The sequence below is a fragment of the Pomacea canaliculata genome, linkage group LG7 (genome assembly GCF_003073045.1).
Source record: "Pomacea canaliculata isolate SZHN2017 linkage group LG7, ASM307304v1, whole genome shotgun sequence".
NCBI classification, from domain to species: Eukaryota; Metazoa; Mollusca; class Gastropoda; order Architaenioglossa; family Ampullariidae; genus Pomacea; species Pomacea canaliculata.
Genome location: NC_037596.1, coordinates 22,662,493 through 22,684,048, shown reverse-complemented (window position 1 = coordinate 22,684,048; position 21,556 = coordinate 22,662,493). Strand labels below are relative to the sequence as shown.

The 21,556-nt window shown below is 39.3% G+C and overlaps 1 protein-coding gene across 1 annotated transcript in view; it reads right to left on the bottom strand.

Annotated features, from left to right (window-relative positions):
* Positions 1-21,556, bottom strand: part of LOC112567539 (dynein beta chain, flagellar outer arm-like) — a 68,003-nt gene that overhangs the window by 11,799 nt on the left and 34,648 nt on the right. The window contains 32 exon segments of the mRNA XM_025244235.1: positions 873-950; positions 1,410-1,503; positions 1,911-2,141; positions 2,644-3,020; positions 3,679-3,827; positions 4,952-4,954; positions 6,477-6,636; positions 6,864-7,070; positions 7,299-7,355; positions 7,918-8,098; positions 8,193-8,311; positions 8,584-8,803; positions 9,153-9,278; positions 9,635-9,749; positions 10,258-10,428; positions 10,664-10,729; positions 11,183-11,361; positions 11,611-11,726; positions 12,562-12,722; positions 12,916-13,066; positions 13,362-13,528; positions 13,776-13,981; positions 14,551-14,793; positions 15,042-15,278; positions 15,931-16,102; positions 16,778-16,912; positions 16,915-16,938; positions 17,380-17,496; positions 17,706-17,914; positions 19,612-19,738; positions 20,201-20,361; positions 20,941-21,069. Coding sequence (XP_025100020.1) covers positions 873-950; positions 1,410-1,503; positions 1,911-2,141; positions 2,644-3,020; positions 3,679-3,827; positions 4,952-4,954; positions 6,477-6,636; positions 6,864-7,070; positions 7,299-7,355; positions 7,918-8,098; positions 8,193-8,311; positions 8,584-8,803; positions 9,153-9,278; positions 9,635-9,749; positions 10,258-10,428; positions 10,664-10,729; positions 11,183-11,361; positions 11,611-11,726; positions 12,562-12,722; positions 12,916-13,066; positions 13,362-13,528; positions 13,776-13,981; positions 14,551-14,793; positions 15,042-15,278; positions 15,931-16,102; positions 16,778-16,912; positions 16,915-16,938; positions 17,380-17,496; positions 17,706-17,914; positions 19,612-19,738; positions 20,201-20,361; positions 20,941-21,069 — 4,888 coding nt within the window.

The following is a 21,556-nucleotide window of genomic DNA, read 5'->3' as shown; positions in this document are numbered from 1 at the left end:
TCATGCAGACAATCTCCCTCCCTTCCTCCCTCTCTCTATCTCTTGCATGCAGGGCCGTGCTTAGGGGCAGGCAGACAAGGCATCTGCCTAGGGCCCCGCACATTTCATTAAATATTGGTGTCAAGGGCCCCGCACATACCCTATGCCTCGGGCCCCGCGGGGGGTAAGAACGGGCCTGCTTGCATGTACCTTTTTTCCTATGCCTGCTTGAGTAGTTTCCCTTTAAGCCATTATGTATAGTTATTGTGATGTTTGCATGGGTTGATGGCCTAATAAAAAAGATTTTGTTTCTGTCTTACCCTTTCTGTGAGAGAGAGAGTGTGGATGAATTCACATGAAAACTGACAAATGGATAAAGGTGTAATAAAAGATCTTCATGTGCACAGAACGAAGTTTTTATTGACTCAGTAGCCTCAACATTCAGTTGATAAGCACTGTTCATATAATATCATGAAATCCATACAGTAAAGTATATCATAAAACAGTGTAAAACAGCATCATAGCCAACTACAGTGTAGTTACAATATTTCCCTTTGTTGTCTGAGATATCTATTTGAGATGACAAACAGTCATAAAATGCATAAGAAATAAAAGAAATTCATTGTCAGACGTAGAACAATAATAGAGATATCTAGCAAGGCTGTTAAGGTGTGTAACATCATTAAACAAAAGAGTCTGCGCAGAGTATGATGATTGGGTTCTATAGTGCGTTGGTAAAAATTTTGGTCGTAGATCTTCTAGGTGGTGGCAATGGAAAAGGTTCACAGAGTAAAATTGTTATAATGAGACTTTAGTGAAATAATTTGTTGTTCTATATTCATAATTTGTGACAGAAGTGAAATAACTTGCTATGATGTCATCAGCTATTGTACCTTCTGTGCCCTCCAGCAGTGTTGGCTGTTTTACTTCTTCTTCTGTCTTCTCTGGCTGCTCACCGCTCTCTCTCCCAGCTGCAAAAACAGCGCAGTACATGTGTCAAGATGATGGGAGATAACAATCAAAGGATGACTTAATAGTAAAGGACAACAGAAGAATGACAAGATGTTGTGAGACAACAGCAGATGACAAGAAGGTAAAAGACAATAGAATATGGCAAGACAGTGAAAGAAAAGAGCAAATTACAAGATGGTGAAGGACAATGCAAGACAGAAAAAAATGCAAGGAAAAAGCAGGTGATAGGACAAAACAAGAGGCAACAGATGATATAATGGCAAGGGACAATATTTGAAAGATGACACACAAAAAAAGGTCACAAAAAAAACTAGCAAAGCACAAGACAAGACTGATGGAAGAAGTGATCTTCAAGTGATGAGATGCTTGTGAAAGATACTTCATGAAGCTGGGTCTCTGGTCTCTTAATTACATGCAAAAACACATACACACACTGAGGAATATGCCTACATATCTACCTGTCGGGTCAACTGTGGAGAGCTGAGATCCAGCACTGCCTGGTCGTAAAGGTTTCTTTTTTCCTTCACTCACACTCCCATCTTCTTCATAACCCTTCAAATACATCCACCCAATGGAAAACGTTGATGCTTTAACCATGTGAATCACAACACTAAAAAATCAGAAGCATGCATCTTTCTTTCTTCTTCCTTTTATTTATTTACTCTACATTACTGCTTTGAACTTTCATAGTGGAATAGCACACATCACAGAGGTAGTGCTCGTTCTTCTCATCATTAATCACTTGTAAAATAAGCACTTGCAGGCTCTAAGAGTGCTTTAAAAGGTTTAAGATAGAAAAATGTTTAAAAGTACTTAATGATGATAATAATAGCTAATAACAATCAGTTACTTTATCCATTAGCGATCCATTAAGTTCTAAACGATATCGGCTTTACAAATAAAACCTTTAGTCTGACTGCACAATGAATGATCAGAAAATGTGGTGCAGGTCATTTTACCTCCTCCTCATTGCCATCACGGCCAAATTCTGCAGGGAGTTGCCCACCTGCTGCCTCATCAAAGAGTTGCAAGAAGAAGCTGAGAGTGAACTGGTATTCATGTTTGATACTGGACAGGGACCTCATTATGGCGTACAGGAGTGTGCCACGCTGGGCCACTGGGTATAGCTCATCCTTCAGCACTTCCAAGTCACTCAGGATGGTCTGTGTTTTGTCCAGTTCATCAGCCAGCTGTACAGGTAGGAGTGAGTTAGAGAGAAAGTTAATAGGTTGGTGGAACAGTTGGTGGAAATTTGTTAGCAGATGAAGGCATGCTTCATCACAATGCATACATCATAATTATGTAATCTGTAGCTATGACCTGTCTTGATGCCTTGTAGGTGAAGGTCAGTGACAGTGACACCATCATAAAGTCACATTATTTCAGAAAACTAAGCCTTTGTGACCTTATTCTTTTAGACATTAGTTTTATAAATATGGGATTTTGCAAGATAAAATTATTTAAGCTAATGCATTGTACCATGTGCTACCTCAATGTGCTCTTGTCAAAACACAGAATAGGCCAAGGAGCACATTTTTCCCTGTGGAATGCAAGACCAATGACAAGATCAAAATTTGCTATGGACAAGCAGGGGCACTGTTGACCTAAAGACAAAATTATGTCATGTGACTCACTTTCAGACAATATCCGTGACGTCTCTGCCTTAAGGCAGATATGTTTGACATTACTCACCTGAAGGCGCGCCTCTGTCAGATTGGTGATAAACTGTAGAGACTTTGGGCTGCTGAGCAGCCCCTCCTGTCCAGATCGTCCAGAAGCCAAGACACGACTCTTCAGAATATGTGAAAAGTGGAACAAAGTATCTTTCAGCAGCTGTAAGTTGCGCAGTCCATGGACCCACTCTTGGTACAAGTCTGGCCTTATACGGGCAAAAAGGCGGGACAACAGGTCCTCAGTCAGTGTGTCATGAGAGACATCAAAGTTGATGAGGGTGGTGATGGACGCTATGGCTGGGCTGAAGCGAGGCTTAGGTAGTACAGTCGACAGATAAAAGCGGAAATCCTGATGGCATAGGATGCGTCGACCACAGAACATGATCATGCGTGGCTCTGTCATAAAGCAACAGTTATCTTTAATTGCCATTATTTCACAAAATCAAAAATGATCACAAAATTAAATGATCAATATAATACTTAACATGTAACCCAAAAGAAAAACTTACCTAAGTTCTGTTTTAAACATTGTTATAATAATAATAATTTACAAAATGCATGCTCATTGACACTATAAGATTATAAGGTTATTGGTAGATTAAAGAATTTATAAAGGAACCTATCTCATAAATGATCAGACTAATAACTGACAAATGCTTGAAACTGAAATAACGCATACAGAAATAAACACAAATAAAAATAAAGCCAAGCAAAAAAATATATATAGGCAAAGGAAGACAGATAGCCCTGCTACTTATCCCTTTAACCATAAGAAGCCTGTACACACATTGAGCCACAGATGCTAAAACTTCCCAAAATACCATTGGTGCACATAACTAGAGTTCCATAAACCAGCTATGCAATACTGTTAATACATAACTTAACCAACAGAGCATTTTCATATTTTATCTGGCATATAGTGTCCTCAAGGCTAAAACATTTGATATCCCAGAGTGTTACAGCACTGTTGGCTGCGTGACTTATGATACTTCCAATTCAAAGTATTGTTATTCTGCTGAAAATAACAGAGGAAAGACATACTGCAGTCACTTACCTTCATCTTTGTCCTTTTCACTGGTGGTGTTTCGATGGTGAATAAGAGGGGTGATAAAATTGTCGATAACTTCTTCGCAGTTCTTCAGGATGACAGGCCTGCCCCTAGTTATGCCTTGTTCCAGAGTCAATATAAGGTGAGGGTCAGTCCTAAAAGAAAAATGTAAAGTACAATGTTGCAAACATCAATTAATAAAGAGCATACACAAGAATCTGAGTCCTACAGAAGTACATGTTTTGATCCATTAGAAACAGATTGAAACCATGCAATGAGTCTCTGGGACTCATTAGAAAGGAATAGTAGCATATTGACCACCATTAGAGAAATAAGCTAAAGTTAGGGTCAGTGCTAAAATAAAAATGTTAAGTGCAATTAAATGAACCTCAATTTAAAAAAGTAACATATATAAGAGGCTGAGTCCTACAGAAGTATTAGTTTTGATCCATTAGAAACAGGTTGAAACTCTGCTATGAGCATCGTACCTCAGATTAATTAGACAGAAATTGTGATGTATGGACCATTGTTTGAGAAGTAAGGTAAGGTTAAAAACTGCCACAGCTTATGGCTACAGTCTTTGAGCTGTAAGTAGTTCACTGGGCCTGCAGTACAACAAGTGGAAGGAGAAGCCCAAACTTGTACAGCATTTGTGTGCTCTCTCATGTCAAGAGTCAAAGTTGAACAAAAAGTGTGACAGTTTAATGTTACAGCTTGACAAAGATTTCCTAGAGGTTCCATCAGATACCCACCATGTATTGTAGTTTTTGTGTGTCTGTAAATGAAAAAAAGAGGCAGCTGTAATTGAACTGTCACATCTTTTATACACAGGACAGGGTTTGACTTCACTTTCCACATGATGTCACCAGACACAGGTCTAGTAGCTTAGTGCCCATAGGGGCAATGAATGCAAATGGTCCATTGTGTCAAAGGCATGAACATTTGAAGCCTCGTTAGATAGCTTTCCTCTTTTTCTGCCAATTTAGTCTTTCCTCATTTTTGCAAAGCAGCTGCTGGATGTGCAGGGGAAGACTTCCAGCTGCATGTTTAGCTGGCTTCAAACCAGTGACTGACTTCTCCCAGGTGAGTGCACTAACCATCAGACTTTGGAGCCTGTCATTAACCATCTAGCTGTGGAGCCTGTGCTTTCATATGCATATCTATGTGTAGTTGTGTTTCATGTTCAATGCATACATTCACAAACTTTTTGTAAACGTTCTTGTCCCCCACCACTGTTTCTGTTCACAAAATGAAGGAAGAGGCAAAGTGAAGCACATACCATCTTTTTTTTTTCAGGGCAAGGAAGAGATCAGGTAGCATCATGACCAGAGGTTGTGGCCCAAATGCAGCAAAATGTCAAGACACCCATGGCAAGGCATTTCCAAACAAAACAGTCAGCATACAAGGGTGTGCAGTCAGCAACAGAAAGAACTTGGTTATTAACAAAAGGTATGACCAACTACAAAAAAAGTGAAGCAACTGAAAGAGCACACATCTTCTGCCTAATCATCAGGCAGCATAGGTTTAATTATTTCTTTGTTAAAATTATGAGAGACAAAGTAATGAAGCACTTCTTATCTGCTGTCAGCACACTGATCAACAAAGTCTATCAGCGAAATATACAATTATGCTTCCTTCATGGCACTAGACAAACAACTAGAAAAGTAGTTCTATTTCTGCCCTGACACTTAAGAAACGACAGGAAATTAAATTGTCATCCTTTCCTTTGTTTAGGTCGCAAAACAAGAAGATAATTATTTTCTGTTAAACAGCAGTTGGTTGGGATGCTCAGCTGCAAGAAGCTGCTTAAAAATCAGCTTATCTATGGCATATCAAGTAAAAGAGTCTAAATTGTTGAAATTCTTTTTTAATTACTAAAGTTGATGATGCATGCTCTTTCAGTTTATATACAGTGGATTCCATGACACTGGCAAACTCTCTCTTGATAAATAAATATGGAAGAACAGTATTCCTGAATGCTATTAACTAATTTTTTGACAAAAATAGTAGGCGGTAGGGGGTGCAGAACAGGTACCTAGTTTGCTATATAATAATGTGATTGATTTCAGAGTAAAGACAATCAAAGTGAAGACACCATTGAGGAGTGCAAATTATTACAAAAATAAAAAAATTAAAGCAATGCTTACTGATACAATTTGAGTCTCTTAACATGGCTTTAAGTGTATATGAAAATTGAAACAGAGAAGTCTGTAAGTCCTATTGTAATGCATCTTATCTGAACTTGCATTACCAGCACAGCAGGAATTTGCTTATCAAGAGACATTTGCCAGAATGTCAAGAGTGGACAACTTATGGTGATATATAGGATGTCTCATTTTATACAAAGATTTTAAAGGCACATTGGTAAATTATATTCCATCTTTCCATTAGTTAGTTGAAGAAAGATAAATTAATCAGTGCAGATAAATAAAAACTGTGCAGACAATTGATATATAAGAAGTAGCACAAAAAGAAAGTTAATATTTCAAAAAATAATCAAGGGTAAAACAGATCTGCTTAATCAGCCCCAACACCAAAACAGAATCAACATTTTGAAATAAACACAGTACCCTACACCCATCAAAACTCAAGACTCGTATATGTTGATGATTCAAAGATGTCTAAGTGTTAATCCGCACCGTGCTTAGGGGCAGGCAGATAAGGCATCTGCCTAGGGCCCCGCGCTTTTGATAGTTGTCAGATGCCTAGCGCTTTTTATTAAAACCATGGCGATAGTGGCGTTTAGAGCCTGCACATGTACCTTAACCCACCATCCAGCACACCTGGAAAGCAAGATCCCCCACCTGTTTTCCATGTCCACAGAGATCAGCTTCCTGCGATTGAGAAGCTTGTTCAAACGTCCTAGCCACACCCCTCCTTCACCATTGGGGTCAATCATCATTGGGGGCCGTTGCCAAGATGTGCACAAGATTGCTGCATTCTCTATCTGGCGGGGTCCGAAGTCTATGGAGGAAAACAGCAGAAAATTGTCTTTACTGAAACAGCTGAGATGTTCCAAACAGGCAAATGCTTAATCCATGAACTGAAATATCAATGACATATTTAAATAGAAGATTTAAATCACACTGTAAGCAAATTATATACAAATAAAATTTATCTTGATTGATGATGTAAAAAATACTTTTGTCTAAATTTTGTCGTTGTTGCTTAGTTAATGAAATGTCTGTAACCTTTTCTGATCCACTCATTTAATGTTGTCTCCCCAACAAGCAGCTTGATGAGGCTGCGCATGTAACGGGTATACTGTGAGGAAGTTAAAACTGGCGCAGAACTTTCTGAGTACTCTGTGTCTGCTGGATAATCCTCCGGCTCATCTTCTGAGATTTGACCAGGTACAACTTCCTGTTCTCTTCTTTCTGTGTCTTGCGTTGCTGGCGCTAGATTCAATGATGACAAACACTGCATCAGTTGCTAAGAAAGCGTCTTCATTGGCAAGGAATAGAAAGCACATGGAAAAGAAACCTTTAACTTGGGTGACTGGCAAGATGCTTGTGCTTATAAAGTTGCTACTGTATGCTGAGAGGACAAGACACTCTGTCACTATCAGTAGTTTTACTTCTTTGTTAATGGTTTAAAACTATTAGTATTTTTGCTTCAAACTTTACCTTCTGTTTTCGATGATGCCTCTTTCACTACTGGATCTGAAGAGAGCTTGGTAGCATCTTTTGGTGTCCCAGATGGTAAAGAAGTTGGAAGAAATGGAAACAAAACACATTAGTTAGGACTTGTAGAAGTGGTCTGTATAGTGTGCTGTAGAGCCATCAACAATTGTATAACAGCTGACATCTTTCTACATACTCCTTCCAAACTTCACATGCACCACCATCATCAACAACAAAGTGAATGACATATATTTCAGAAATGTCGCTGATAACTTTTTCTATCAGCATATTTAATATCTTGTGTGTATATATTTCAACGCATCTTACTGAATCCAAACTATGTCTAACAGCATCACAACTTATTTATATAAGTGTATCCCATCATTCATAACATTGAATCTGATTCTATATCTCATTTTATCTTACTATGTCACTGTCCTCTCATTTCACCCCACCATAGCAGTAGATCTCAATAAGTATATCAATGCGTGTTTTACCCATCAGTTTATGTGACTGTGTTAAATAGAAGAAATGTTTTCAGTAGAAGAACTGATTTATTTACTTTGCTGTGGAATATTTAGGAATCAATAAATTCTGAAAATAGTGAAATAAAAATTAACACCTTCTTCCACAGGTTTTTCTTGATCTTTCTTTTCTGTGTCAGTTTCTTCCATTTCATTGTCCTTATCCTCCTGAAGGCCCTTACTAGCACCATCTTCCTTTTCCTCTGGTTGGCTGGTGGACTGGCTCCTGCCCTGCTCTTTACCTGACGGAGATGATGGCCTGAAAGATGTGTCTTCTGGCTGCAGAACAATCAACACCATTTAAAATAGATCTCATGAAAAGAAAACAAGTTTTAAAGCAATGACATCAAACTGAATGGTATAGAATAAGTACCTCATCTTCATCACCAGTTTCTTGCTCGTCCTGGATGGTGGAGGTGTAGTCTACATCGTATGTTGAGCTGGCCCCTGAAGCTGTCTTCAGGAAGTTGATGGACCAGTCAATCACACGACCTACAAAGCACAAATATTTGAGCAACCAAGAAAACACAAACATCTGAGGGAGAAAATGAGTCATGCAGGAAACATGCATGCTTTATGGACCGATCATATGACCCAGAAAACACAAACACCTAGTGGACTAAAGTGACCTTGAAAACAGCCAGCCAGTGGTCCCAAAATTGGCTATGCCAATGAAACATCTTTGATAAAGAGCAGTTTTCTGCAAATATCTCAAAATTTTTAAGTTCATTACCTTAGTCTAATGCTTTGAAAATGACTGATACCTTTCAGCATGTCCACAGAGTCAATGACCAAAGGTATGCCACGTTCCCTCAGACAGTTGGGCCAGTGGACAGTTAGCATGACACGACGGAAGCTGTGGTGGTATGGCCCCAGGTATGTTGCAAATCCAGCAGCCACTGCACAGCCTCCAGGAATGGCCAGCAGGCGCCGTCCATGCGAGTCGTACACCTGCTGACATCTCTGTCGTTCTCCTCTCAGAATCTGAAGGACACAGTTCATAACTTCAACATCATGTGATCCTTGGATGCATTTCATTTTGTGTGGAGACAATGCTGCAGTGCTTCACAAAGCATCTAGCTGGAATTCTGAAAGGATTTCCATAAGCAGCTTCCTTCTCAGTCTGTGGTCTGAGGACACAACAGAATGAATGAAGAAAGAAAGCAAAGAAGTAACAAAGAAATAATGCAAAGAAGGAAAAAAAGAATGATAAAAAAAAGGAAAGAAAGCAAATAAGAAAGAAATCAAGAAAAGAAGACACACGGAGGACAAGAACCAAAGAAACAGAAAAATTATAAATGGAATGAAACTGATCAATGAATGAATAAAATACCCGACGGAGCTGTGCTGCTGTGTCCAGAATCTTTCTCATCTTTACAGTTTTCTCTTCCTGCTCATTCTTGTCAATTGTAGCCTCTTCAAAACCTCGTGCAAGATCAGCCAGTCGCGTCTCTAGAGCCTGTATTCACAAAAGACATGATACAAAATCACAGAATTATGTTATTGTAACAACTTATTTTACATTTAAAGATAATCATATTTAACAGAATTTCAAGTGAATGTTAATAACATTTTAAAATATGTCAAAGAAGTTACTTAACCTGCAAGAAAAATTTATTATCGGATGCTGAGGAAATAAACATGTTAACATCAATCAGGTTCACCGAAGTAGAAGGTTAGGGTTAAAGGTTACACGCATCAGCGAAGTAGATTTTTCATTACCTCTTTCAAATAAATTGCAACCAACATTACAAACTCATAACAGAACTGCTTCCAGCTACACCTTGAGAACTAAACTAAATCTCAGCTTTTGACCTTGTGTTTGCTCTCCAGTGTGTTCATCTTGTGCTGAGCACTGTCGACAGCCTGCATTGTCTCCTCTACTTTCTGGTGAAGAGGCTTCACTTTGCTGATCATCATGCGGTGATACCTGGATGCCAGGAAAAAAATTTTAATCTCTAAACTTCAGATGAAAACAGTCTACATGCACTGAAGGTATAGATTTAAGACAATGAACATTATTCACCCACAATGGTCACTCTATTATCTTGATTTCACGGTGTCCTTTTCATCATCCCATTCTTTTTCATGAGTAGCATTACTTTCAATCCTACTGGTTTTTTGCTCTTTTATATTTGCAACCAACACTACTTCTTCACCTCCCTTCAATAGCAAAGCAGAAATTTGCATGAACAGAGAAGAGCTCAAATTGTAAGTACTTGAAGAAATGGCCTGCTCAACCAATGCAGGGCCTACTCATCATTTATTCAATACAGACATGAGTAGCTTGCCTTGTCAGCTGCCATGCCTATCCATGTGCTTTCCCCAGTTACCAGTTCAAGTCAAGGGATGAAGGAATGAAATGACACCACCAGCAACCCTATTTTAAAGTAATGTTTGTATTCAAAAGCAAGAGTTATTTTGTTTATCAAACTCACCTTACAACTCCACGAACCCACTGACAGAGAGATCTGCAGGCTGAGTTTCCAGTTTTCTGCTCCATAGTGTCGGGATCAAAAGATGGCTTTTTTAAATATGGTTCCACCAATGTCAAGGTTGTCTCAGGGAGCTGCATGTCGTCAAATGTCATCAACTCCTCATCAATGAATCTGTTAAAGATAAAGTAATGAGGTATAGATAGGTTACATCTAGTTTATTAATAATTTTTGTTAACTGTAACAACCAGCATAGAATAATATGAGATAGATATACTACACCAAAAATTTCAAGAAAAAATACAATTACATCTGTTACTGAAATATTGTAAACATATTGAAAACAAATATACTTTTGTGAGAATGATTAAAAGCATGAAAAAGAAGTTCTATATTTTGGCCTGCTCACCTGTCAAGATTTGCCATTTGTCTCTTAGCACCTTTCTGCCAGGTCAGGTCAGCTGAGGGGATTTGACTAACAGGAGGGATATAAAAAAGCATGATTGGCACATATGAATTATAATAATAAAGCACCAATTACAATTCTACAAAGCCAGGACTGCTTGGTTTACTTACTACGAAGGCAACACCACGGACCTTCATATGAAGGTCCGTGGGCAACACTGTTTGGTTCATGTACACTAATAATGATACAAATGCAGTTTTGCATGCCAAACACTTTTGCACTGGTAAATAAATTACTTTCCATAGAAGTATGCGGAATGGTACACGTATGTAAACTCAGTGTGTGTGTGTGTTTTCTACTTACACATATGTTTGAGGAGATATGAAATAAAACAAGACAAGAATTTGAGAGGGAGGAAGGGAGGAAGAAAAAAAGATTGGATGTAAGTTTGCACATTTATCCAGATTTAATCTAAATTCATCAACTATATTATTATGCTACATTGTTAACAAACTGAGCTACTGACGTATCATGATGATGGCAGCCATTAAGTCTTCAATGTCAATGGAGGGCTTGGACATGCCTCGCAGCTCAGCAAGCTTATCCTTGTCCATCAGTTTGACCACTTTCTTGGTGTCAGCCACAATGGCTATTGCTTTGTACACAGCACGTTCATGGGCCACCTGATACTCCGGCAGGAGCTGAAAAAATGCACAGGTCACATGCACAAGGGCAGATGCAAAAAAAAATGTGCACCCAAGGTCTCTTTCTTACATATATATAAAAATAAAGGTAGCTACTAGCACATACAAATATATATTAATGGGTTATCAAAAGGATATTACAGCAAAACATACTAAGAAGCTAAAAGCTCTCAAATAATTACTGTAACAGTGACAATATTACAGACTCATAGAATGATTTACATGCTGACAAAACTTCATTTTGACACATAGCAGACCTTTTTCAAGGTGTTCAATTTTTTCCAACTGATTCTTCACAACACTGATCTGCTGCTCAGTGATGGCCGTATCCTGTCCAATCTGAGAAAGGATTTTGATGTACCCTGCAGCAGAAAAGACCAAAAAAAAAAAACTAAACTTTTTGTATAAGTTGCCACTCAAAAATATTTGGATTTGCCATATCCATGTGAATAAAACAAACAAAACACTGTTGGTACAGAAAACAGAATTTTATGCCATATGCAGGATAAAGATGTCAACAGTTTTCTTGAGTGTCCACAGACTATAGAATATAAAGTGTGATATATCCTTCACACCAAATAAGTAATGAATTTGATGCTATTTTACATTAAACAAAACAAGCAGGATTTGATATAATCAGCAGTGAAAAACAGGAATTCCTTCTGCAGATGTAAATCTTCAATAAAAAAGGAATCTTTGTAGTAAATTTTTTTAATGGCTTCCTGTTTAGCATAAGCAAATGATGTCTTTATAATAGGATCTTTCTTCAGATGAATTAGTGCAATATGGAAACTTAAAGTGTGCTTTTGCAAAGGCTGACAGCATGTCAGGAATGACCAAACAACCAAGCATTAATCCATCCATAACTAAAAGAGAAATAGAAAGCCAAGTGGTTACAAGACTAGTGTCTGAACCTAGAGGCATGCTCGCTCAATATCTTCATAGTGCCTCATTTGACTCTGCTGTTGGGAATGGACACCTGACTCCATTTATTGTTGGGAAAAAAATGAACCGCAAGAGAGAAAGAGAAGAGACAGCCACTGTCCTCACAAAAAAAAAAACTGACGTTAATAAAAGTGTGGTCTCTGACACCTCATCCTGGTATAATTTCAAAAGGTTTGGGAATGATCGCCTTTATGTAACCATGAGAGACAATCCCAAGAACAAAAAAGCATTTAATGTTAGAAGACATAAAACTCACAGCCTTCCGTTCCTCCAGAACTACCATCTCGTGTTCTAACTGCTTCTTCAGCTTAACGGCAAGCTCATTCTCATGGCGGATCTGCTCCAGTGTTGTCGTAACCACTTGATGGCTTTGATCTATCTCTGTGTACCTTTCACTTGCCAGTGATATAAACCTGGAGATTGGAACAGAGAGCAATACACTACTATTGCATACATGAGACTGGCATTGTTGATGCATAAATGTGTGGGTGTGCATCATTATGAATCTTATAGATTGACATAGATGGAACATTGGATAGACATGGATGGACAGATCAGCAAAAGTGACATGGATGGATGAATGAATAGAAAAGCAAAACTACCAACCTTTCCACAAACTTTTCATACGTGGTGTTGGTCACATGTCCATAGTCACCAGCTGTCTTCTCACCACCGTCTTGCTGTCGCAGCACCAGGTGCATTGAGGCCAGCATGTGGGCCATGTTCTCGCGCTGCACTTCTGTCATCCACTTCACACCTGCAGTGAATAGCACTTGCCTTAAGACTCCCAGATAGGATAGTTGACTAACTCTGTATGGTAGTAGAAAGACTTTGTGTGGAGAAAATTCAGACATTTTGGAACAACAGACTCTCTGACGATGTCTCATTTTCACAAACTTCCTAGGCTCATCTTCTGTAATTAAGATCCAACATGTAGGTTGTAGGACAAACAAAAACAACTGTGAGAAAACATAGCTCTGTAATATACAGGAATTACTTCCTTTAAAAAAAAAAGCAAGATTCAATTTAAAGCATTCTTTGTCACAACCCACCCTTGAGGTGATAGAGTGCATGCTCAACCAACTGTGTCTTGGACCAGTGCAAAAACCACATGAAGTTGACATTTTTGGTGAATGCAGGGTATTTGCGACACAGGCGTTGAAATTTCTCATCTGTGCTGCTCACAATGAGGCAAAGGCGACAGTTGTTCCGCACAGTTCTGGAGGAAAAAGGAAACTATTTGTAAAGTTTTAGTCACTAATGAAAGCAGCAGAACAATGCCAGTTTCAGAAAGATTTTATGTACTTTGCATTTAAACGCTTAATTAAAATAGTGGATAACAAGAAATAAATTAATGAAGAAATGACTTTAATCTTCATTATTTTTGTGCCATTCCAGTAAAAAAGGAACCATGACAGTACTAGAATATAACATGCAAGATGACATGGAACGTCTCTGAACGCTACCTCAGAAAGAAGTTCCAAGCAACATCACGTGTGTAGGTCAGGCCAGCCTGTGTAACCTCCGTGCGGATAGAATTGATAATAGTGGTCTGTTCTTCATAAGTGAAGAGAGGAGAAATAGTGCAGGACACAACAAACTCTGTGAGGAACACCAGAAGATCCTCCTGTAGCAACTCCTCCTCATGGATCAACAGTAACAGCTTTTCCCCCTGCACACACACACAGGCAATCATGCACACGTGCACACACACATGTATGCATGCACACATACACATTTATAATTGTTTTGCAAAAATCAAGGTAAAACCAGATAACACACTTGTCTAAAGAATTGTGCTGACCTTTAATACAGTCTAATATTTAGTTTAAGGCTGCCTTCCTTGCCTATTGTCATTGCTATGGTTCTCTTCCCCATATCTGTCAGCTTTATTTACCTTCCATCCTGCCTGCTGTTTCCATTCTGCAGCAAAAAATTGTCTTAAGGTCCCCTAAACTAACCTCGAATCTTTTAGATACTATTTCTTCAGCTTTGTTGTCCCATGTGCCCAGCAAGCTGAGAAATCCACCAATGGTTAATTGTTCAAATCCTAACTAAAAATTCATTCCTTTTGTCTCATTTTTTTGTTAAATAATCCTCCATTTGGCATCCAAAACATGAAGACAGTGCTCAGGCTTCCTGTTCACTAGCTCAGTCCATGAAAGTAAGCTAAAAAATTAATGAATGGTGGGTGGTAGGACACTGACCAGAATGATAATATGTCAGACTTTCTCAGCTCACCTTAGTCCCTGCCCGAGTGTAGGCGGCCACAAGATCAGACTTAAACAGGTCCATTCTTGCAGTCAAGGTGCCAGATGTTGGACTTGGGCTTGGCAAGAACACAAAAAAGCCACATAGGTGTGCTGCTAGCCTGGCCAGAACTGTGGTGCGCCCTGGACACCCTTCAGCAACAAGCACCGTGTTTGCACCTTCGTGTGGTGAGGCAATAGTTCGGGACAGTCGACACACTTGCTCCACCACACTCTGTTGAGACAAGACCACAGGAACAGAAAGGAATTAAATAGTAAGACACATGAAAGGCAATAGATGTCATTAAAAATACTTGGCATAAATAGTAATAAATAGCAAGATGTCAGTCATAAGAAGAGTAACAGAATGCGTAAAGATGTGAAAATATGGACAGCAACAAAATTAAACTGTGAACAGTTAAGCAAGCTGGTTATGATAAAAGTCAGCTAAATGAAATTAGCGTATTAACTAACAAGACTCACCTTGTACAGTGCAAGGGTTATTCGTGGATGGATTTTGTTGTATTCTTCCACGCCCTTTTCTAGCAGAACAGTCACATCTTTCATGTTGCGCACAGATCGATATAGGTCTGTGCGAGCATCCTCTTCAGTAACATTAGCACTGGTGCGAGCATCAATCATGCCAGCTGTCACCACTCCGCTGTCCTGCTCCATCAGGTTGGAGAAAAAGGGCGTCCGTGGCCGTACGATGGTCTGAATCTGTCACCGGCAATCAGCCATGATCACTGTCTTAATCTGATTTAACTTAAAAGTAGACCCAGATTTCCATTACCTGAGGGGAAGTTAATGTAAGTGGTTTACCATGTCTAGGACATAGCTTTTTTGTTTAGTTGCCCTTGCCTTCCCTGATAAATTAGGTCCCATTTCTGCTGTGAATGACAGGGAAGGTTTCCAGCCATAAGCCCTAGTGAGCATCAAAAGGGATCAATAAATTAATAATAATAGACTGAAACCTGGGAGTCTCTCACAGTGAAAAGTAAAAGTGCAGTTTAATGGAAAAGAAGACATTGAATTAAGTGAACAGGTAAAAAAAATGAAGACTGCAGGAAGTAAAGGATGCAGGATTCTGGGGATACACAGTGGAATTTCCAGCAGCACACCAGATATAGCAGAAACTTTAACCTGAACCAGTAAAGCTTAGATGTTTTGCTGAAATCCAGGACTGGATTGCAAAATTACTAATATCTCCTTTATTTATACAAGAACGCATATAAACTGATGATGGTAAACATACCATATATGTATGGCATAATGAGGCAAACTTGTGTGCCCCACCCAAGCAGAATTCTAACCATAAAATTATCTACAGAAAGATCCACAGATTCAGAAATGGTTAGCATTATTAGGTCACCTGGTCATCATCAATGAAACTGCTTGCGCACTGCTGTAACAAAGCCTGGCGAAACCTGTTGATGTCTACGTCGCTGACCATACGTCGCCCATAAATCCAGTGGCATTCATGTTGCCACAGCAACAGCAGGTTTCGCTTTTCACAGCCAGGTTGCAGAGACAAGCAAATGTTTCTGAAGCAGATAATCCAATACAGAGCAGATAAAAGTACAGATTTTAAGATTCTGTTTTAATCTAAAATTGTTTTCAAATGACAGTTTGATACGACGGTTTTTGTCAAAATCAGGGTAATTAACTCTCCTCTATTCTCAAGATAAAAACACCATGATGAGGTAACAAAAACTGACATCAGGAGTATTCATGGAAAAGCTTACTTTTTCCAGGATGTTGCAACTGGAAAATTTTGGACTATATGTTAATTAGGTATACTGATGGATGCCATAACATCATGCTTTTGACTTTTTGTACAATGGTGATATTGTCAAGCATGTATCTCTAGGACAGGATGAGTGAATATTATTGAACTTCAGAACTTCTATCTCTGCCTGTAGCTCAACTCAATGATTAAAAAAATGCTTTGCTCTCCTGCAGACCATTAGGTCAAGTTTGTTTCACTTCTGATCCATTGCTACAGCCCCAGGGACAAACAAGACTTGGAGAGAAAACTTTACATTTTCTGCTGACCTCCAAAGCCTATATAACTGTTTGTATACACATATCCCTGCACTTCTTGTGATGAAAAACTGTTATTGAATTAACTTTACTTCCAGTCCAATGAATGAATAGTCAGATTTTTAAAGTTTCATTCACAGTCATCAATAATGAAGTTGCATGAAGAGCAATGTCACCTGAAAATGTTGGACAGATCTCGTGCAGTGAAGATGTAGTGGCAACGCTGTGCTGTTGGTAGAAACATTGTGCGCAGACGGTTGTGCAATTCAACAGTCACACACACCAGCAAACTGATCACACGCCGCAGGCTCTCCTCTCCCTGCATGCGACTACGGGCCTGAATGAAGGATGTGATAATAAAATAAGATGTCTGAACTCTAAAATACTTGTGCATTCTGATTTCAAAGCAAGTGACAGAATGTGTGTAAGGTGTGTGTATGTGTAACATGTATGCATATCTAAACTGGAAATTTTCATTTATTTTCATGTACTAAACATCTGTAAAATGTTACATTGCTATGCTGCCTGACACGATTGCAAATGATGCCAGAGCACAGGGAAAACTACTAGTGTACAAGCAAGGGAGATAACCATCATCCTGAAACATAGAGATAAAAGAAAGACTGAAATAGTTGCACAACCTTCATGTCAGAAACTACTAAGTTGTCTTAACTCATCCACTATGGGTGTATTGATGCAACTGAGCTGTAGCTATGAGGACATTTGCATTTGCAGGAGTGAGCTATGTAGGAAAAGTTAAAACATATTCCTGCATTACCTTCTCATCATGCACTCCCAGGTGTTGGAAGTTGATGAACCACTGGTACCTGAACTCTCCGGAGTAATAAAATGTGTTGTCAGGAGGGTGGTAAATATGGTTTGCAGCTCCTTGTCTCTGTCAGAGCAATCATCATCATCCTCATCAAAACCCTCACCACCATTTTCTACAATTCAGTGCATATTGCATGTTCTTGTTTATTTTCACCTTGCTACTTATTTTGGATCTTTTATCAGATAATTCAATACAATTTCGGCAGTATCACATACAAAATGTTAGAACAGTTACTTGAGATGACTAAAAAAAAAGAAGTGAGGTATACCTACCCTGGATAGGGACAGCCAAAAATTGCAAAGTGCCGCAGCAAGCGCTGGCTGGGTCGCGGGGTGTCAGCAGTGGTCCAAGGGTTGATAGTTGTGACGTAGGTCACATTCTTGACATATCTCCAGGTGTGTGTTGCAGGGCTGTAGAAGCCTCCATCATCCAGGTGTTCTCGTACCAGCTCACATGCTGTCTGGTGGCCGAACTGATCCACCTGAGCCCAGACAAAGGTAAAATTGGTTATTGTATTAGACATTGTTAATTATACCAAAAGCACCAATGACACCTGTCATGTTGTTCAATATTTATATTGCTTCACATTTTTGTTATGTTACTTTGCAGTCACTATGTTAGGTTGTTATGTTGTTTTGTATTGACATTGTTATCTTGCTTTGTAGAAAACACTGTTACATTGCTTAAGAGGAGAGAAGAGAGATGAGAGGAGAGGGATCAGATGGACCATGACTATGACAGCAACAACAACGCTGGAAGACTTGGACTTTGCTGATGACATTGCCCTGCTGTCACACCGCCACCAAGACATGCATGAAAAAACAAAGGCCTTCTCAGAAACAGCTGGAAACCTTGGCTTGAAGGTCAGCACAAAGAAAACGAAAAGTATGAGAGTGAACGCCAGAGTCCAAGACGGCATCAAACTAAATGGAGAAGAGATTGAGGAAGTTGACAGTTTCACCTATCTTGGTCCAAAATGTCAAACACCGGGATGCGGAGGTGAGATTCGAGCCCGACTGGCGAAAGCCAGCCAGCCTTCGCCTCACTCAGGAGCACATGGAAGGCAAAAAACATCAGCCAGAAGATCAAACTGAGAATCTTCAAGTCAAATGTTATCAGCACCCTCCTTTACGATCAGAATCATGGAAGATGACCAAAACCATCAGTAACAAGCTTGACGTCTTCCAAAACAGATGCCTCAGGCGCATACTTAACATCTTTTGGCCAAATACCATCAGCAACGAAGAACTCCACCGAAGAACTGAAACCGAGTCCATCACCACGCAGGTTCAACGAAGGCGTTGGCGATGGATTGGACATGTGCTCCGCCAGCAGACAGCAGACCTTTCCAGAGTCGCCCTACGATGGACTCCAGACGGCCGAAGAAAACGAGGCCGCCCAAAGGAAACTTGGAGAAGAACAGTGGAAAGGGAGATGAAAGGAAAGGGCTGGACATGGGGTCACCTAGAGCGGGTTTCAGCCGATCGACATCGGTGGCGGACTCTGGTTGAGGCCTTATGTGCAACCTGATGCACGAAGAGGAATAGATAGATAGATTGCTTAAGCAACACATTGTCATTAACTGCTCTGAAAGTCTGCCTTACCACAGCAGCAGCATTCTAAAAGTCTGATTCGATGGGTCTGTCAGTTGAAAATATATGTATTATGAATTATATAATTTTTACCCAGATCAACATTTCCTCTATAGCAAAAGCTTTTCTTGAAGTTTGAGGATTTGGAAAGCTCATGCATGACATTTTGGTACCATGTTTTGTCTGTGGCGAAACCTGTTCAACCTGCTGAAATTCTTGTCTTTAATTAGACACAATGTTGGCCATGGTAACCACAGAGATTTTAATCTGTTTATCTTTAGAGGCCTTCTGGTCTACCACAAACAGTCTCTCTTTTGTGTTTGCTGATATTTAACACATGCCCGCATACAAATGAAGGAGGTTTAAATGCTGGAAAAGTTGGTAAGATCACAATTTTCTGCATATCCTACCTATGGCATGTTATATGCCAAGGGAGATCATTACATCTCTTCTGTAATGTCACTTCTATTTTATTTGTGATATCTTAAACTTGTCATCTGGGAGATAAAATTGTGACCTCATACAGCTTACAATTTCTTGCCTGAACAAATCCCAATTTCTCGTCTTAAACATCATGTGAACTTACCTGTGACAAATTTACGTCATCAACCAGGCAAAGGAGACGCTTGTTTCCTTTGGGAACGTGTGTGCGACCATGTTTCCATTCTAGCCGCTCATCAAGACGTTCAAACAACAAACGGGCATTTGTGAACCTGTGGCAGCAGCAGCAACCATGTGGTAGCAGTCATAGTAAAAAGAATTATATTGCATTCATCGTCTGCAAAATTCTCACTCTAATATCTGCTATAAATAGAATACATTAATCATTTTTATGTTGTTCATTGGCTTTCCTTAATTTTGAAAAAATCCTTGGAAAAAAATCAACTTTCTAATGTGAAATTTATTACAAAAAACTAACACGTTTTCAAGAGCCTATGTACATTTTCTTTGTACATTTTCTGGATTACTACCTGATCATGGGGGATAAAAGCAATGGTACAATTTCTTTTTGCTTGTTGGTAAGCCCTAACCTGTCAGTGTGGACTCTGTTGTTTAAGTCTTCAGGAGGTCATAACGTAATGAACATTTGCATGAAAAATACCTGAGACACTTTAACATGAAATCGACATTTTATTAGACAGTTGAACATAATTGTTTCCCCAATTTTCGCTCACCTGTTGGCATAGACTGTGAGGGACAGCACCTCTGCCACCTCCCCTGAGCACACTGTGCGAATTCGCTCATTAACAATTGCAGTCTTTCCACAGCCATTCTCGCCAACCAGCATGACAGGCCTTCCGGCATCGGTAAGCACACCCAACAGGTGCAGAAGTTGCTACAAGATTTCATAAGAACAACAGTAACAAAGGACATGGCAGTGATGTGCAAGTACACTGCTAATAAAAACAACACCAGTGTATTAAGCCTAGCAAACAACTTTTATAAGATCAAATGAAAGTGGATAATTATATATATATAATGCATGTGTGTGTGCATGGAGATGCATGCATGCATGCCATCATTAAAAATTAAACAGGAAATTAATGGGCAGAAGAACGTATATGCCATAACGCATATATAGTGAACCAATTACAGTTCACTGCCCCTACAGCTTACTGGAAATTAATTAAAAACATTTACATGCAAGTTCATCATGACCAGAAACCTCACAGCATGTTAAACAAAAGATGTAGTATTGTATCTTTATCATCTCTTTCTTCTTGCCTTCTTTTTCTCTTCTTTTCTGTTTGATTTTTCTTGCTAGTTTTAAGTTGTTAAATCCTTATGACAAAGTATCATATGGCTAAAACACCCCGTAAGTTATGCAGCTAAGCTAGCTGTGAGTCACAACTTCTGCATTCTTTTTAAACTGTGGTTTGTCTTCCTTCTAAATATTTCACACACTGCCCCGTACCTCTGTGTGGACAGTATGCACAAAGGCATCTTGGGGAATTCCCTGATGTGGGCTGCCAGTGTAGGATGGTACCAAGTCCGACCACTTGCAGAAGTTATGTGTCTCGTTATCAACCACATAATCAAAGACCTAGACACACAAAGCACAAATGGTTAAAGACACTGCAATATATTTTTATCATTGCTGTCAACATTGTGTGTTTCTGTACACATAGAACATACTTCATCACCAGCATCAGCATCCTGAAGGACAGGCAACTCTTTATATAAGTGTACACAAGCGAAAAAAGAGTTAAAGGTTTTGGCCAATCAAAATGCAGAAAGATAAAGGTTTTGCCCACTCTAGGAGCAGAGAGATAACAGTTTTGACCAAACTAGGATACCCAGGATACCCCTAAATCTGCATCATTTGCACAAAATCGAATGAGAAAGATTTTGAGGGTTTGATGAATCTCCCCTCCAATGGAATATTCACCTTTTGCAAAGTAACTAGAAAACCCTCTGCCCTCTAGATTACCCATCAAAGATGAAGCCTGACTTCTTTTCAGGGAAGGTAATAGGTGACAGAAGGAGTAGATTATGTTCCTCTTTTCAGATGTTACACCACTGACACTGTG